This window comes from Cebidichthys violaceus, unplaced genomic scaffold, assembly GCF_023349555.1.
Source record: "Cebidichthys violaceus isolate CVI_PGR_0920_01 unplaced genomic scaffold, fCebVio1.0.p SCAF_28, whole genome shotgun sequence".
In the NCBI taxonomy this organism is placed as follows: Eukaryota; Metazoa; Chordata; class Actinopteri; order Perciformes; family Stichaeidae; genus Cebidichthys; species Cebidichthys violaceus.
Window position 1 is genome coordinate 2490209 of NW_027176461.1, and position 19499 is coordinate 2509707.

The 19499-nt window shown below is 41.8% G+C and overlaps 2 protein-coding genes across 8 annotated transcripts in view; both read left to right on the forward strand.

The window, feature by feature from the left end:
- The window catches only part of smoc1 (SPARC related modular calcium binding 1), a 43991-nt gene extending 41148 nt beyond the window's left edge, over positions 1-2843 (forward strand). For 5 of the 7 annotated variants that reach the window (XM_068721757.1, XM_068721756.1, XM_068721760.1 and 2 more), the window contains one exon: positions 149-2843. In XM_068721757.1, coding sequence (XP_068577858.1) covers positions 149-165 — 17 coding nt within the window. In that variant the 3' untranslated portion in view covers positions 166-2843. The remainder of the gene's footprint in view (positions 1-148) is intronic. The other 2 variants (XM_068721759.1, XM_068721758.1) reach the window with 1 other exon arrangement.
- A 6949-nt stretch (positions 2844-9792) lies between these two features.
- Positions 9793-14522, forward strand: LOC137880351 (solute carrier family 2, facilitated glucose transporter member 1). The gene is made up of 10 exons (XM_068721680.1): positions 9793-9807; positions 10264-10362; positions 11156-11316; positions 11397-11637; positions 12230-12392; positions 12642-12826; positions 13111-13212; positions 13404-13505; positions 13753-13956; positions 14343-14522. The coding sequence occupies exons 1-10, from the start codon at positions 9793-9795 to the stop codon at positions 14520-14522; spliced, it is 1452 nt and encodes a 483-aa protein (XP_068577781.1).
- Positions 14523-19499: the final 4977 nt, after the last annotated feature.

Genomic DNA, 19499 nt, shown 5'->3' on the forward strand with positions numbered 1-19499 from the left:
TGTGTGTTAGTCTGTGTAAGTGAGCTTCTGCCTGTGGAGTGGAGAGAGGTCATTGTCTTGTCACGCAGCAGCTATGTGTGAGTGCATCTGGTTGCCGGATACAAAATTTTTTTTCCTCTTTCTTGTCCGTCTGTCTTTCTGTTCCCAGTAGGTCGTCTGGTGTGAGAAGAGAAGGATCCAGAAGCTGAGACGAGAGCAGAGGGCACAGAGGGAAGGCATCTGTACGCTTGCTGACAGGAAAGAGAAAGATGGAGCAGACAAATTAAGAAGTTCCTGAAAAAAAAAAAGTGAACAGAAAAAAGCGAAAAGAAAACGAAGCGGCGCCAAAATATTTGCACTTTCTCCTCCCTATGTTTGACATTTTATCCGTTTGTACGTGTTTTTTTTCTCCTCTTGAATTGACTGCAAAGGTCTAGGTAAGAATGAGAATATATTTGTAAAAAGATCACCACTGGAAGATGTGTATGATACCACATTTCCCCTTGTGTTTTAGTCTGCTGTTAACAGGAACAGGCACTAACACACATTTTGTGGCTACTAAATTAAACTTACACCTCCCCTGTTACACACAGCAGCCCACAGCCAGTAGTAAGTCACTAAAGAAGAGCTTACAGTCAAATTCAGCCCAAATGTTGCTCGATACTCAAAAAAAAAGAGCTATGTAGGCTTAAAAGAATGTGTAATGTTGTATGTGAGCATATTAAGTGAACGGCATGTATTACAATCTAACTGTGACCATGAAGTCTAATTTATCAGCACAGAATTAGCTGAGGACTCCCCTTGCACTGCACAGAACTCTCTAGACACATTGACATGTTTGGCTTCAGAATCAGATCTTTGTGAACAATGTGGTCTGGTTTTTGTTCAGTACATACAGTACCAGTGTTGGGGAACGCTAGCTGTAATAACTTACCACACGATTACTTAAAGGTGTACTTTTAGTGCAACCCAAAACCAATGCAAGCCCATCAGGTTGTTTGTAGTTCTCTCAGTTATCAGCATGTTGTCTGCACAAGATGCATTGAGGTTTTCATTGTTTTTCTACTTTTGTATAAAGTTTGTGCTAACAAAAAATAAATAATTTTAGTTAAGAAAAAAACACTAAAAGTTACAGATTGTGAAAAATGTGTAGCAGCTGTCAGTAATAACAAAGGTAATATGAGTACTTTAAAAGTCAATCCTGGTATAGAACATACTCAGTCTAAGCAGTACACTAACACAGCTAGACACTGTAGCACACAGCAGGTAAAACATTTCTACAAGCCCGTGGCAGTATGAACCTATTAAAGCTGCATTAATTATCTTTTTAAGACTCTCAACCATGAACTATAATTGCCTCAAGGGTTACATCTAGAGTTGAACGAATGGACCAATATACTGGCTTTCAGCGATCGGCTGAGTCCATCGCCAGTTGGTTCTTCCCTGGCGATTTTTGTCATTTTATTTTGTTAATTTAATCATCTGCCTCCTCAAGAATTCAACCCGGTAAATAATAAATAAATATCATCTGTAAAGGGTTATACAAAGCGTAATGTTTTATTTAAATTACATTTTCACCCTAGTTGCATCCTTACAGATGTAGCCGACACAGAGCAACATCCCAAGTCCAATATTTAGCTCCGTTTTGCTCTCCACCAACTCCTGAGGGAAATATCTGGTTCTTTATCTGCTAAACGCTCCGCTATGTTCACCAGCTAGTTGCTAACTTTGTCTGTCCGGTGTTCGGCGCCCAGCAGGTCGGTTGGCCTGATGAGACCAAACTATAAAGTAAATGTGCCATAAATACAATGAGTTAAGAGAAATTAAAAAGAGCGGCAGAGTTGTGTGGTAATCCTCTTGAGGGTTCGTCTGTATGAGGAACCCCTTTCACAATTAAAAAATATTGATTAATGCAGCTTTAAGTTCAAACCACAATGAAGGCCGTTAGTTTACACATAACTAATGTGTCATTTTATGCGGCTAGTTTTACTACCCTACATAGTTCATAATTCATTACTCAGTACACAGCTAAAGACTATTTCCAGTGTGTTAATGGTGAATCCCGCATGTTTGTTTTTTTTGTTTGGTGATCATGGGTTCATAGGGTTCTACTGGCCACCTTTACAAATTGCAGTAACATCAACAAATCTCTGACAAAGACCCCCTGGTGGGGATTTTATTTTTCCAAATCAGATTACAGTGCAGAGATGTTTAAATATTCTTATTAGTCCCAGGAAAAAGAGGTGGCACAGATGACTAAACCCAACCAGTAAATGGAGTAAAATGTTTACACGGCTCAGTATCCCGTTAATATCATCTCATTTCACCCGTTACACTCACGTTTATTCCAGTTATTGTAAAGGAGATGTGGCATTTACACATGCCAGTTCCTAAAATAAATATTTGAGTCTCCCCAGTAATTTCGGAGTACATTTAGTGTATGTAAACACACGTATTGTCTGTCCTCCAACAGTTGTCAGTCCTGCTCTGTGAAACACTTACCACCACACATACTTGGAGCTTTGCCACCTAATGCAAGACAAAGCAGTAAGTCTTTTTAAATACCCACAAGGGTATGAGATGAAGGAAAACACACGAAAAAAAAGACCTTACGAACAAGTTTTGGAATGAAAATAAAATTTCTTCCTCACATTTGGGAACAATTGAGTTGCAAAATTGGAGAATCATGAGTTTGCTATTGTGGTCTGAATGCTTGTGCATTTGTTGTGGAGTTGTGTATTTCTTATATTCCCAAGAGTCACTGCAGTGGCTCATGAACATGAGACAAAAAAGGCACCCATTGTAAATATGTACAATAACCTTTGTTTGTTTGTTTGATTTACTAAATTTCATTATGGGGTTTATTGGTGTTCACTTATTCACTGCCATTCTGACTTATATATATATATATATATATATATATACTTCTCTCTGTGTTTACATCATGTCAAACAATAGGCTATTACAGTAGCTAATTCACGTTGAAATGCTTAGACCAGACTGTATGCCATAAGCTCTGAGCACTGTTTATTTTATCTGTGGTGGGGTTATTTGACTATTTCAGCTTGTGTTTTACGACTCCTGTCATCACTAAACGCCGTCAAGAATGTATACAGTATCTATTTGGTGCTTAATCCACTACAATCACAAGTCCAGTCGCGTCTAATTTGAAGTGGGCAGTTGTGCCAAGAAGGAGAAAAGAAACGTCTCTCTCAGACGGCTGTGCAGTCTCTCCTGAGTGGAGACTGAACACTGGGCCTGTGTGTCTGCTGAAGTGCTTCCAGACGCCGCAGAGCTGCAGATCACACAAGCGATCTGAAACCAACCTAACAGCCTAGTAATCACTGCTAATCACGATGGGGGACGTATAGTGAGGGAGGCCTACAGAGGACTGTCATTCTGACGGGGAGAAGCCAAGATTGTCTTCGCCGCTCACCGGCAACTTTTCCACTGCAGAGCCCCGACAGGATTGTCGGGACCATCTCGATGTGTTTTGACAATATTTCTTATTCATAGCTGAAGAAACTAGATCTGTTGGGAAACAAAACACTGAGACGTGTTGTCTTTGGGTGAAATTGGTAAATGATGTGGCTTGAGGTGCAGATGTTTGGCGAAGGAAATGAAAACAAAAATATTTTTCCACTTATTACACAGGCCTTATTTCCTGAGTTATGGGAACCTGTGTCACAATAGTCTCACTCAAGACTAAACAATAGACAGGACCAAAAAGAATAAGAGAGCTGTTTTATGGAGGGGAACCCACACTGAAGGAGTTAACGAAGTGCATCTTGGCACACAGCAGTGGCTTACACCTGGGTTGATTCGACTTTTTTGGGTAGTTTGTGTTTTTCCCCACCTGAACTGAGACATAAATTTAAAGCGGCCATAATGAGAAAAAGGCCTGCAGATGCCCTACATTCAGGACAGCTGAAACCCAAACATACCAGTTATTTCTTACTTAAAGCGGCTATAATCGATATTTATCAAATGATAATATGAAGACAAATGTAAAAGGTGTCCCCCTCAACTTTATGGAGCTTCTTAGTGAGTTTCAGCTCCTTGTTTGGCTGCCTGGCTGCAATTTTACTGTTTTGGTTTATTCTTACCGCTCTCAAAGCATCATTTTTGGACACGGCCGGCAGCTGTTCTGAGCAAAACAAAAAGCTCTAAAAACCCCCACTGTGCACCAAACATCAGACAAAGATATCAACTAGCTGGTTAACATGGTGGAGCGTTAAGCAGATATTTCCCTCTGGAGTTGGTAGAGACCAAAAAGCAGAGCTAAAAGAGAGAGAATGTTACACTTATATCATCACCCTTTCACCTGATGAATGTGTCAGTGTTGTGATATCCTACAGAGCTAAACTTGGAAAGAAATATTGGATATATGGCAATCACTTATCTTTTGCAGGAGCGTATGAAAGTGTATATATTATAGGGCTACCAAGCACCATTTTGCTAGCATGTAACTGTTTTGACTCAAGTTTAAGTAGTTGTAAAAGCCTATTAATTATGAAATAGGAGCAATGTTCAGCAGGATTTCTCTTGTCCAGAATTTCAACGTTCCCCTCTTCTTCCCACGGTCTTTACCCATCATAGTTGCACTACATGCGGTACAACCATGCCAGAAAAACAACAACAACAAAAGTAACGATAATATACAACTGATCCTGATATGGTTTCATACCACATCTACTCACACTATGCTTCGTTTAGACTCAGTGTTGTGCAGCAGAAATGCATTTAGAGCTGCAGCACAAGACAAGATCTCTGTGGACGGGAGAAGGAGTTCAACACTGCCCCCCAATGGTGAAGATGGTTCACTGCAGACTGCAACTCCACATATTGAACCCTGTTAGCCAGGTATTCACACACACAGGTCTATTACACATCATCAGCCAAGCCAGTTAAATTCAATAAACTGACAATACTTATTTTTAAAGACAGGTTATGTCCTGCAACTTTCTATCTTTTATGGGGACTTATATGCCACTATTTGTTTAAAAACTGGCAGGTGATATTGTAAAAATAGCTTAAGGTGGACTCTCTTGTTGCTTCATAATTTGCAAAAATGTTTTGACTGATAAAACTTGACTACAAAGATGCACTCTGTTTGGCCTCATGATTTGTGTGCGGTGTGAGATTCTTTGATTTAGGGATGAGACTTCAAAGGTGCGGATGTTGTCAGTGCATGATGGGAGGCGGAGGGCTTAGGGGTGAGGTCGCTGGTGATTTGGAATCGGGGGGGGGGGGGGGGGGGGGTTGTATCACAGATGAAATTGGAGCCAAGAGGCAGCTGCAGTGCATCTGTCTTGTACTGACACATGTGGCATTTGACTTCCAGTGTGAAGTTCAAAAGAGTTTCGTAATGACGCAGCTGCTTAGGGATGTATGTGTGTTTTAGAGAGTGTGTGTGTTTTCTCCTTTGTTGAAGGTGGGGTGGAGGGGGGGGTTGCTAAAGGGGTTTCATAGGTGAAGACTGGAATTTGGGGTTTTAGAAGGGATGTGTGGGCAGTAGTACAGGTGCTGCATGATGTTTTCTCCACTAAAAATATACTAATCCAGCATGTCTAGATACAGCATGTTTTTTCTTTAAAGATCTTAATTAACAAAATGGAGAAATATAGGACATCTGTCCACATAGGAGTCTGTTAGAGCCCACATGTTTTAATAGTGACAAGTCACTTTATACACCTTTTTTCTCTTTTGTGGGCATTGAAACACTTAGAAACAGATCAAACACCATTACAGGTAATTATAGAGGGCAATTAGTCTGTGTGATAGCTTAACATTAGCGGTGGGGGGATGACGGTGCACGCCGCTCACCATTTGTGCCTGATGCCCTCTGTTCCTGCAGCAGCACCTGCCCAGCAGGGTCAGGGGGGGTTGCCTGCCAGGAGGCCAGGGCTCAGGGGTCAGAGGTCATGTTCCAGACAGGCGTATCCACACGCTGATTGAGAACTCAGCTGCAGGAACAAAGCTTGCAGGTGGACGACGCATTTTGCCCCCCAATGCTAATTATTCTTTCCTCTCTTTTTCTTTTTTGTGCTCTGCTGTGCTGCAGGTTTGTGTTAAACACAGTCCTGTAACATCGGGGTGGTTTTGTGGTTCGATTTTCATCACAAATTCAGAATGAGCAGGGTGCAAGCACGTTCACTTCTAAATCCCTGTTTGCTTTCAGTTAAATTAATTTTCTTGTAGGTGATTTAAAAGCACAATATGTTCTGTTCTCTGAGGTCTGAAAGTAAATCACAAAAAATTACACAAAGTACAGAACAGGAGATATCTAATATTTGAAATTGGTGACATTTATCAGCAGTGTGGAAAGTTGCTTTCCATAATTTACAGCGTAAATAAGAAATAAAGATTTAAAATGTGAAACTAGCACAGTTTTATAGCGTAAAGTTTAAGTTTAATGGCAGGACTTCTGTTTTCCGTCTTCAACACAACTCAAGTGTTTCACATATGAGTCAGTGCAGCGCAGGTATTTTTGTGGATTGGATTTATCTGCTTTTCATCACCTCCGGGGCCCTAAGGGCCACACTCAATATTTATTTGGACATATTTTACTTACGTTTTACGATAAAAGATCATTTTTATGCACAAATGATGTGGTTTGTGGTGAGGTCGGGGAATGTTCCCTCTCCCAACATTGTGATTAGGTTCATCCCTCTTCTTCATGCTTTTATTTATTTGGCTCGTGCAACTCGGCTGCGAAAAAAGCAGTTACTGCCTATTTGGATTTATTCAAGAGGCAGGTATGTGTGCATCTATCATGATTTCATTTTCATTTCACTTGTAACCTGTATTTTACTCACCTCATGTGCACATATGTGTTTGCAAATACCAGCATGCAAACAAAACACAGCCAAGCTAACAGTCATTGGATAAGACTGGGTTAGATTAGACCTCAATGATGAATGTGAGGAAATTAACAAAAAAACACCGGACGATGCAATTCATCAGCTGAAACTAAAGCAGGAAAACCGTGAAACTGAGGTAATACGATTTTCACGCAAGTACGATTTTAACTTCTCCATTACATCCATTACCCACATACAATATATGGATACGCTATTAAAATATAGCAACCACGTAAAACACAAAACACCCACAAGCACATTTGAACGCAAACACATGCAAGCGCCAATGTAAATACAGATAATCCCCCTTACTATAATGAACATAAATTACAAGATTATCTATTAAATAACCCACATCAGGCCTAGATGGCTTTAGCCCTCAAAGCTCCATCACGTCCCCTTGTGTGAGCTATTTGATCAGGATCGGGTGACCGTGACTAAGTGGAGAGCAGGGGCCGCCTTTCAATCAGAGGGTCGGTGGTTCGATCCCCGGCTCCTGCTCTACTAGTCTCATGTCAATGTGTCCTTGAGCAAGACACTTAACCCCAAAATTGCTCCCGTAGCTGCGTCTACGGTGTGTAGATAGATACTGAATTGTAAGTTGCTTTGGATAAAAGCGTCGGCTAAATGACTGTAATATAATGTAATGTAATCGGTCCGGTTCAGGGATTAATCTGTGGTCCCAGATCCAGGATGGAAACCGATACCTCCAGAGCTTCAGACTGACAGAGAGCAGGGAGCTTTTTCGAGCCGATATCAGGCATGTTGTCGCAGGAGGAGGACATTCACTTCTTCCTGGTACTGACTGTTAAATCTTTGAGGCTCTACATTGTCACAGCGTTGTGTGATGGGTGTTGCCCGTTAAGAGACTATCCTTGAAAGCAGCACACAGTGTCTCTGCCTCAGTCAGCTAATCTTGACCAACAAGGTGCAATCAAGTATGCTGCTGTCGACATTTACCTCAGTTGTTACCATTTAACATTTAAATTCCCTCATATTCATTGTATTATATAGCAAGCAGGCTTTTCCAATTCAACTCAGGAGTGAAACTGCATGAAGACTCATTTGCTTTATTTTCTTCCTCACTTCCTGAAATCACTTTTCTGTAATACTTCCTGCCAGTTACAAGAACAAAGATGTATGTGCTGAACAGATTCCGCCATAACAACTATTATCCAACAGATTATCCATTGTAATTTACTTACATCAATAGTGTTTGAATGTGTTTGTGTGAGGAACGCTAATGTAAAAACAAACCGCATTTAACAAAGTGGCTTTTCTATGTCTACATGATCGTAAATTGACATGAGGTTCGTTGTCTTTGAGTGAAAACATAACTTTTCACATGTTACTGTCAGTTGTAAGGTTTCCTGCTCTTGTATGGGTTTAGAAAATCTTATTAGGCCTTCCATCCCCATCCATTACCTTTAACCGCTTATCGCCAGACTATCGCAGGGCTGACAATGATAGACAGACGTCCATTCATGCTCACATTCACACCAACGGGGAATTTAGAGTCATCAAGTTTCATGTCTTGTCTCTGCTAGCCACTACACCACCGTGCAGCCCCTTATGAGGCCTTATGCTGATAAAATAATCTCAGTTTTCAGTTGGAGAAATAAGTATATCTTTCGAACTTAAAACCATTCTTTCTTAGTTCCTAGAAAGACACGTGGAGATGTGAGGTCATCAGACACTCGTGAGTTTTCCATTTCAATGAACATCATCAGGACAAAGTCACCCACAACGCTCTCTCTCTCACACACACACTCACACACACACACACACACACACACACACACACACACAGCTAAAGCACGTGGCTGTGTGATTGCCAAAATGACAACTCGGTGCTCCAAAAAGGAAACAATTTGCCTTTTGGTCCTGACCCGGGAACAGTTGCGCTGTTTCCACCAGAGTTAATTTGAGGCTATGGGTGCAGAAGATAAGCTGATCCTCAGTCAGTTAAAGCTCAGGACGTCGATCAGCTGGTCCATGAGAACCAGAGGAGGCCCGCCGCTGCCTTTCTGTCAGGCCTGCCCCACATTCACCAGCTGGGTGCGACTTCATCACTGGTGCATGTGTGTGTGCGTGTGCGTGTGTGCAGTTTTTAGTAGTGGTGTGTTCACTTTACACAGTCATATCTGAAACTCAGGAATAAAGACGGGATCAACATACGACACTCAGGAACAGTGGTGAGTTTATGTAGATGTTAATATATATATATATATATATATATATATTGATATAGACATACAATATAGTCAATAAACTGTCTACAAAGGTGTAACTATGTATTAATGTCAGGATTTTACTAAAGCTGTTGTACAAGGGATAGTGGTAATTATTTAATTTAATTATTTAATCACTTTTTTCATTTAATTTTAGAATTCAATATGTGAATGGTTAATGAGTCTGAAAGTTAAATGAACATTTTTACGAGCAGTTATTCACCTCACAACGACAATTAACTGGATTTATTTTTCTTTCTCACTTTTTTGATTTATATTTTCGTCAACACGAGCAGTTTGCTTTTCTCAACAGTCCAGGTGAATTGACATAAAAGGAAACAAAACACTGCGTGTTGCAAGATATCATTTTACTGATTGATTTCATTTCTATACAGGCAGTATTTCTAGACATCCTTTTCTGTCTTGTAGCATTCAGGTCCAGGGCATCTCTGTTTTGATTTAATGCTAGTGAGAGCTCATCATAGGATTGCAGTTTTACAATTTTTTTACTCAAAATGACAATATAAATGTATTCGTCTCGAAGTAAAAGTATTCTATAAAACATTAAATATATTGTATGTGATTTAGTCTAATTGCCATTTTATCACACATAAAATCCCATGTCAGCACATAATTTGTGTTTTTTACAGCAGAGCGAGTCAGACGAAGATACATGTACCCACATCTTGAGGGAGTGAAACCCCGCCTCACCTGAACAAATGGCACCGCAGGAGGTTTGTTTCTTTTAACCCTTTAATCTACAAATGAACAGACAGAAGGAGCTCTAACACACACTTGTGGTAATTGAAATTCTGTACATCTTGCCAGTGTGTGAAAATACTGTGGTTGCTATAGTTGACCTTTACAAATAAGTCAGACGGCTGCTTTTATTTGTAGAACCATGTGGGGCCAGTGAGCTCAGATCACACTTGCTTAAATATGCACAGCACGTCTGTGGGTTGAGAGTACAGTTTTATTGTGCAAATAAAAAAGTAGGAAAAAGAACATCTTAGGGCAACTCATTCAGAAAACATGTTTGTAACTTAAAATAATTACAAGGAGTCATCTGGAATGTGTTTGATACAATAAAGAAAATGCTCAAAGCATTTTAATGTTCCATGAAAACCAGTTTCTGTTTAAAATCAAAAAGCAAAGCAAAGAAATAAATGTCACTAACTTCATTGTTGCAGAGCCATCTGACGGCCACACTCCTGACCTCCATCCTGGCAGCGGTGCTCGGCTCCCTGCAGATCGGCTACCACACGGGCAACGTCAACGCTCCAGCCAAGGTGAGCAGGACACACGGGAGCTGAGGGGGGGGAGACACGAGGACGTGATGCTGACACCAATCGTTAAGTTTTAACAGTCCCCGATATTCAAAAAACATCTTCACATTTTCCACTACTGTCACGTATTTTAGTTTTAGAATTTGCTTTGTAAATATACTGCTCATCAAGATCCATTGAGAAAAGAATATAGAAGAATATCTTTATCAACAAAGAAATAGAAAATATCTTCATTTGAAATAATACCTTAAAAAATTACACTATCAGGATATGCAGAAAGGTCACAAAATGCAGAAAAATAGTCTTACAACAAAAATCGAGCTCAGAACTGCAACAAAAAAAACATTATAGACCGTGGACAACCAAGTCCAACAGTATCATGCAACAGTGGATACTGGAAAACCGACTGACCGTCAAACAAATATCTCACAGCCCTCAATAAAACACTAAATAAACTTAACAAGCCCCGAAACTCTCTGGCTCAGCTCCAGGTCTGGCTCAGCTCCAGGTCTGGCAGGGTTTTGCTAGTTCACAGGTAGACTGCACTACATGCTTGCAAGTGATTCGACATTTAAATTCCTCGCAAGACTAGCCCACAAAATATTTTGTCTGGAATAGTTACAATACTGACAGTAGAAGTGACTTAAATTGGTGTTGTTTGATTGGTCCAGTCCATCCCAAGGAACAATTCCGGTTTTAAATAAGTTGTACTCAGTTTAATGTTAAACAATCACACCCACAGTTTGAATTTCTACTGAGTTTCCGGATTGTCTTTTGCCGTTTGCTCACTGTTTAGATCATTGAAGAGTTTTTCAACCACACCTGGCGAGTCAGGCACAACCAGACGATGCCAGATCACAGCCTGACTCTCCTGTGGTCGCTCTCTGTCAGCATTAAAGACTTCGGAGCCCTGCTGGGCTCGCTGGGAGTCAAATACCTCGCAGATTCTTACGGGAGGTAATAATAAAGGCCAGGAAAAAAATATTTTTCTCATAACTTCCATCGGGTCTTTTAACGTCCCTCGTCTTCCCCTCCAGACGAAACTCCATCCTCATAGTGAACTGTCTCTCTGTTGTGGGAGCGTGTCTGATGTCGGCCTCCAAAGCCAGCCAGTCGTTTGAGGTTCTCATCCTGGGACGGTTGGTGTTCGGCCTCTTCTGCGGCCTGGTGATGACTCTTAATCCGCTCTACATCCAGGAGGTGTCCCCCACAAACCTGAGAGGGGCCTTCGCTACACTCAACCAGGTGTCCTTCGCCTCGGGCATCCTGCTGGGAATGGTGAGGACAGCCCTGGAAATCTTCAGTTTTGACTGGAAAAGTTAGATAAGATTAACGTTTACTTTCTTTATGCCTGCTGTTACAACCCCTCCTTTCCACTAGAGGCCTACCAGGATAAGATCGATAAAGTCTAAGGTTGGATTGTAAGAATTTTGCTACTTATTTTGTCCTAAATCTCTGACTCTGTTGCCCAAGTTACCTCCCACAAGTTACGCCTACATTTAATGGTGCTGGTAAGGCTAAATAGTTACATTTGTTCAGACTTGTGGATCACAAAAGTTGTTTCTGATCTACAAAGTGTTATTTTTGTCTCTATAAGGTCATTTGCAATAAGAATGACACATCATGTTGTGGTGCTTAGATGTGATTTATAACCTTCTGTATACAGTAGTGATTATGTATGTTGATGCTGGTACCAATAGATTAGTTTCAGTTCCTGATCTCAAGTCAAAATCCATCCAGAAACAAATATCCAACAACAGTCTCAGTTCAGACTCTTTGAACAAATAAATGTTTAGAACTAAAACATTATCATAGAGATATGATAGAAAGATGCATCCTTGAACGAGGTTCCTGTATCTGTCTGCTGCAGGTGGCCGGTCTGGAGACAGTGCTGGGTACGGAGCATTACTGGGCCTTGATGCTGTCGCTGTCTGTCATTCCGGCCCTGGCGCAGTACCTGGTCCTGCCTTTCTGTCCCGAGAGCCCTCGCTACCTGCTCATCAACCGGGGAGAGGAGATCCAAGCGGAGGCTGGTGGGTCCCACTTTTAGGTATTTTATTGTAGTCATTACGCTGGAGTTATATCATAGAGATATCCAACAGGGCAACAGTCCTGCAGTCACCGATTAGAGAGGGAGACGAGCTGAAGAACTTTTGTCATCAGCTTTTAGATTCAGGGCTGACCTCCAGGAATCAGAGACATGCTTTTAAAGCACTCTAGTCTCTCAGCTCTGTGGATGGTTCCTTAAAAATCAGAACAGAAATGTGCTTTTAACCCTGCAGCCCTGCTGAGGCTGAGAGGACGCTCAGACAAGGTGTTCGCTGAGCTGGAAGAGATGAAGGAGGAGGCCGCCCACACTCAGACCGGAGTCACCATCCACGAGTTCTTCAAGAAGCGCCGATACAAGCAGCCCATCATCATCGTCCTCGTCATCAACCTGGGCAGCCAGCTGTCCGGATTCAACGCGGTCGGTCATTTATCTGTGAAACGTTTTCTGGCAAAACTCGTGAATTTGAAGGCATCTAAAAAAAAATTGCTGTTCATCATTTAGTATGGCTTACTCGCTGTCTAATGAATATTTCACTTGCAGCGTTGTAGTATTTCTTCAATACATTATTCAGGGCTCAGCTCTTCTCTACGACTCTCAGATTCTGGGGCAGTGGGTCAGGACAATACCCCTGTCCCTAAAAACACACAGAGACGTCCCAGTAACCCAGTAATCTAAAAGCAGCGTCTGCTCTTTTCTTCCAGATCATTAATTATTCCACCAGAATGTTCCAGGCCAAGTTTGATCAGGCCAAATACCTGACTCTGGGCGTGGGGGCCGTCAACGTCACCTTCACTTTGGTGGCAGTGAGTACAATATCTAGTGGGAACCTTTGACATTTTAACTCACTGTTTGATTAACAGTATTATTCAACACATGATCATGTCGACTGCTCAATACAAACCCAACAGTCAACACTTAGAATACGAGTGGTGTCATATTTTGTAGATTTTGCCACAAAGTGCACCACTGAGATGTTTTTTTTTTCTTTCTCAAGTTCTTCCTGATGGAAAGAGCAGGAAGGAGGAGATTGCTCCTGACTGGTTTCATCTCCATAGCCGTGTGTAACTTACTCATGACCATAGTGGACTCTGTCCTGGTAAGCAGATGTCTTATGTTTGACAAACCTGGAATCCACTTTAGTAAAGTTATTTTTAACTTAATTCTCAGGTGAACAAAACACAATCCTACTTTTCAAATGTATCATAATACATTTACGTAACAGGCTAACCCTAATACCATACCCATTTTTGCACACAAATTTCAACACAAATTAACCCTCAAACTCACAATGACCCGACTGTAGATCCACCTTTTAACAACAAACGTGTCCATCCACCGTGCAGCACCTGGTCCCAGAGCTGCGGAGCCTGCAGGTCCTGCTGGTTTTCGGCCTGATTTCGGCCTACGAGTTGGGCCCCGGCCCCATCTCGTGGTTCATCGCTGCCGAGCTGTTCGACCAGCCCGGCAGACCCATCGCTATGGCCTTCACCAGCATGCTCAACTGGGGCGGGAAGTTTGTTCTGGCACTCCTCTTCCCTCCATTACTGGTGGGTTCATACTGTAGGCCTGCATGCTGTACCACCGAGATAAACTTGAGACGTGGATTTCTTGCTTGCTTTTGCAAGTTCCCTTATACCTTAGAGATATGTCTGTGAAATACAAGCTATAAATCTGTTCAATCCATTATAAACATATACTGTAAAACAGACATAAATCACAATCTTAAATATGTATAAATCTATTGCTAACTCCGGCAACATCAAGTTGAAATAATAGTAATTAAATTAACAGTTAACAATGGAAACATCTGTTGGTTATAGTGCTGCAGAGATGGCAGCCAACCTGAAAAAGACCAAGGAACAAAATCAAACAATCTTTGTTTTTCTACTTTCTTGTGTAAAATGTGTTTTTTATTTTCCTCCCACACACACAGAAAGTGTGCGGTGCGTACGTCTACCTCCTCTTCATGGCGGTGGCTCTGGTCGCCTTCACCTTCACCTGGATCCGCCTCCCGGAGACAAAAGGACGCACATTCGACGACATCGCAGAGGAGTTCAGAGGAGCGGAGGGCATCCCTCTGCACAACAAGACTGGATTCAACACTTTCCCCTGAGCGACCTTTCAACCCTTACTGAAGCCGCTCATAGTCATACTGTTAAAAACGTTCAGTTCTAAAAATCAAAAAATCAAAATATTAGCAGTACATAACCACATAGTTTTGGTTTTATTTGCTTAAGTTTTGAATGTTAAAAACACCAATGGTTCTTAAATAATAAATAAATAATGTCCTTGTTACTCAAATTATTCCCAAGTCTCCCTGTCAGCGGTTTCCGTCCAGAAGAATGTACCCAAGGCAAAAATAATTTGGGAGTTATCCTGAGTAACACTATTGTTTCTGGAGAGACATCTTGAAAAAACCGAAGAGCACCAAAAATAAAATCGCGTTCAATAATCCGGGTGAACTGACACTTAAACCGTCCTAATGTTCATGACAAAGGACTAACCGCTTCACCTCGAGTGCACCGCTGGGTCAAAGTGCAGACTGAGTGCGTCTGGAAGAAGCTGGCGGGGGCCTCACTTATTTGGTTTTCCAACAAACATTGTTCTGCTGACAGTATGAGAATTGAAAGTGTAAACTGATTGATATATATACAATATGTTTTGAGGCATTTTGAAACCATTGTTTTGTTATTTTGTAAAGAGATGGAGCCTTTTGAGGGACAGGTGGTGGACACTTTCAAGTCTGCAGGACCAAGGATTAAACTGTTGTTTGTCACAAAGAGCATTATGACGCATTGCAGACCATAACGTCATGGAACACTGTGATGAAATCCTCGTGTTTGTTTGTGTCACCACCACCTGATGTGTAAATAAACATACTGTTAAATCATGTTGGTCAAGATCTTCATTCTCTTAAATTATGGTGGTTAACCGTTATAACTGTCATTTTGTGATTGCTGGTTTAAGTGATCTCATCAGACGTAAGAAGTTAAATACCAGAGTGTATTTAAGATTGATTACATTAAAGTGAATCATACTGTCCCACCATAGAACAATCTTTCCTTGAATGTGGGTTTACAGCAGCCTTCCAGTTTATTATTGGTCTGTGAAATCTCACACATCTCTGAAGTGTGTACATTAGTGAGATGTCTGTGAAAACCAACCGCAGCTGTGTGAATAAATATGTCATCCCCGATGATCTACTGTGACCTGCAGGAGACCCAGAGGAAGAGGAAGAGGAAGAGGAGTTTAGAGGACAAGTCCGGGTTTGAAAACGCCAGGGGGGCACAATTAAATTAGCATGAAAATGAATGTAATGGTTCATTCAAAGTCAGCATCTAATAACCAAGACACTGAGTCTGGGTCTGAACTCAGTGTTAAGATTCAAGTCTGTCTGAATTCCCAGATTTCTGTCTCTCTGTATGTATGAACACAGCGCCATCTACTGGAGGAGAAGTTGTTAATCAATTAAACTACAGTAGAAGAGTCACCACTAGCAGCTGAAGATAGGTCATTTATCAGTATATGGTTATGAAAAGGAAGGTCCTTACTACTCATTACAGTTAAAAGAAGTATTCTCTAGGTTACTGGTTTATTTTGTTTTTTAGATCAGTGATCTCATTGTCTTCAATATACTGATAGAAAATGCAACTGAACTGCATCATTCAAGTATTTTGCTCTGGAAACAGGTGTGTGATCAAAGTAGGTATTTGGAGAATGAAGATTTTACATTTGTATCTTTATGAGGACATTGTTACCGATATAGCTCTACTTGTATACAAGCTCTACATGTATACAAGTAGAGCTTTCTTCTCAGAAACATTTTGAACTGCAGTCTGAATGAACAGAACAGTGAAAAACAGAAGAGAACCTTTCATACTCTGCTTTCTTTCTTTGATTTCCGAAAACAGTGCAATACAAAAAGAGTGAAAGTGTATAATTGGTAACTATTATACACACAGGTCTTATTGATGGGAGTGATGTCACCCAGACTGCGCTGCTGTGGAAACACGAGGGTGAAAACGCAACAATGAGCTGCAGTCAAACGAAGGGTGGCGCCTACTTCCAGATGTACTGGTACAGACAGCTGCCGGGAGAAACCATGAAACTAGCAGTCTTCGCTTTTACAAAGACAGAACATGCGTATGAACCAGCCTTCAGAGGGTGGAGATATTCAGCCACCAAGCCTGATGCTCACAGTGAAGAACATGCAGCCAGAAGATAAAGGCCTGTACTTCTGTGCTGTGAGTGAACACAGTGATACAGACACATGTGGAAGCTGAACAAAAACCTCAGTGCACTGTTGGCACATCTGTTAGTGAGTCTATTTATCAGCTGTACTGTAGCGGGACCTCCAGCACAATCACTGGACATCATACAGTACAGAGACACTCCCTGCTGTAACCTTTCATATCTGTAACATCACACCTCCAGCACACAGACTGACAGTCACTCTGGTCTCTAAGTTCATTTAGTTCGAACTCAATCATGATCACAGCTGGTCTGATCCAACTCTCTGCAGCTCTGCTCTGGATTGTAGGTACTTTACATTATGAGGAGAAGCTGTTACTTTATCTCTACATTCATACTGATGATTGTATATTGTTGTTGGTGGTCCTGTAACATGACGTGATATTTTTTACCCTCACAGGTCTAACTGATGGGAGTGATGTCACCCAGACCCCTCTGCTGTGGAGGGTGGAGGGTCAGTCTGCCACAATGAACTGCAGTCACACTAAGGACATCTCACACCGACAGAGGTACTGGTACAGACAGCTGCCAGGAGAGGGAATGAGGCAAATAGTTTACATGACTGCAAATCCTCCACATACGTATGAAAGTGGCTTCAGTGAGGACACATTTGAATTTTGAATTATTACCAATATTTCTTACCTTCATACATACTATGTACATACAGTATTTGTGCTTTGTTTATGTGATTAGACTGACTTTAATAAATTGATTGCTTCCCTCCATTAAAGCTGCTGTACTTCCATCACACAAACATAACACTCTGTGTAATGATGATGTATTGTTACACCTGACCGTCAGGGTTCATCTCAGGTCTTTGTTATCTTGTTTCCTGTCATAAGGTGGCACTACAGTATGTCTGTGGTGTGTAGAGGCACTTCACGGAATATTATGCAATACAACACCACCAAAGAAAACACATGTTTCCTGATGGGAGGGCTTACAGCAATATTCAGTAAAAACTGCATACACAGTGATAAAAAACACAGTACCAATACCAAAGATGTTCAGTCATAAAATAAGATGATCACTGTCTTCGGCATAGCCCTTGATGTCATAATGATGTCAGGTAATTCTCACAGGTTCATCATCTTTTACTTTTACATTTATGAGGACCGTGACAGTAAATCGTTTTTTGGTTGATGCGGTTTCCACAGGTTCCTCTCTCAGCGACCAGGTCTAACCAGACTCCAGCTGACATGTTCACCAAACCTGAAGGAACGGCCGAAATCTACTGTTCACTCAGTATTCAGGGCTATGCTTGTTGGTACAAGCAGCTCAACAATATGCAGCTACAGCTCCTGGGCTACATGTATGCAACTTCTGGAAACCCAGAGGCTGGACTGGGTGTGAAGATAGAAGGGAGTGCAAATAAAAATCAGATCTGCACATTAACAGTCGAAGGACTCGCCCTGAACAGCAGTGCCGTCTCTGTGCTGCTAGGTTACACAGTGCTGCATATCGCTGCTCCTCAGTACAAAAAACCTGCTCACACATTGTTTCTTCTCACAGCTCCTCACAGCTGTGCTCCTTCCTCAGTACATCTATACTCAGATCTTTACACTGAACCGGGCCAGTGTTGTGTAAAGTTAGTCAACATTTTGTTATATGCACAATGACACCGCCCACTAATGACTTGGGAGGGTTTACTCAAAAGGAGGAGGTATGAAATTATGAAAGTATAACTGCTTCAGTCATTGCAAGAACAAATTGGGGCTCTGATTTGTATACATCTAATTTTCTGCAATATCACCAAACATCCAGAAAAAACACAAAATGTACATCGTCTTCCTTTGCTTTACTTTTAGATCTTTTCTGGTGTCAGGTAACGCACAAATAATTTATTTACAATATGTTTACATTTGCTTGTCCACATCCAGTCTCATTTGCTGCTGCTATCTCAGCTGTTTTTGCACTGTTTCACATTTTATTTAGTTTCACAAACTTAGTTCAGGAACAAGGACCACGCCCAGAACACGGCTCATTTCCTGTGCACAAAGTATTTAAGCACAATGAACCCGTTCACTTCCTCTGACTCAGCTTCAACATGAAGTACGACATACGAGCAAACGCTCTCTGATTTCAGCTTCAACACGATGCACGACAGACAACAACCAAACTTCGACTCGGCTTCAATACGATGTGCGACAGACAAGCAAAATCTTAAAACCGCTTACCTTTGCTCAAAGGCTCTTTCTCAACCCTTCCGGACGACCAGCCTTGTCCCGAATTCCCGTTGCCAGCATCCTCGGCTGAGTGTAGCCATCCACGTTCCCCGCGGCTCTCGATAACTCCGAAGTCGTCCGCCCCGCCTTCCAACAGCCCGGGGGGAGATCCCGGTTTCGGCATCCGACCCCTCTAACTTAATCCCCCCCATCCTTTCCCCTACATCCCCACGTCGCTCTGCCGACCGCCGGAGATCCAGGCGCTCGAACGATGGACGAAATCACCGCGATTCACCATTCCGACGCTCCGGCAGTCTCTTCATATTCCACTTCTCCGAAAAAAAAAAGCACAACTTTCCAAACTATTCAAGCACTCTCAGCACAACTCTCCGAGCCTCCAGAGCACTTCCGGGTTTCCCCGCGCCACGCTAGGCGCGCGCCGATGACGTCATAACGCCCAGCTATCTACATCAGTCCCTCCAGCGGTCCAGGTTGTATACCACCCACTTCAAGCTCCCTCTGTGCCAGAGACATCTCACCTTGCAATGTTTTTCCCCAAACTTCACTATTAACCCAGGCATGTGGGTATGACGGCATCAAACGCAACAGACCCTGCTTCACTTGCAGTAATTCCATACTACGTCCAACACTACCTGCCACAGCCAGAATCTACA

Excerpts from the sequence above, each read along its gene's own strand:
- LOC137880351 (XM_068721680.1), top strand. Across the intron at positions 10,363-11,155 it reads ACGTCAACGCTCCAGCCAAG|ATCATTGAAGAGTTTTTCAA; the intron begins GTGAGCAGGACA and ends CTCACTGTTTAG. Across the intron at positions 11,317-11,396 it reads CTCGCAGATTCTTACGGGAG|ACGAAACTCCATCCTCATAG; the intron begins GTAATAATAAAG and ends CTTCCCCTCCAG.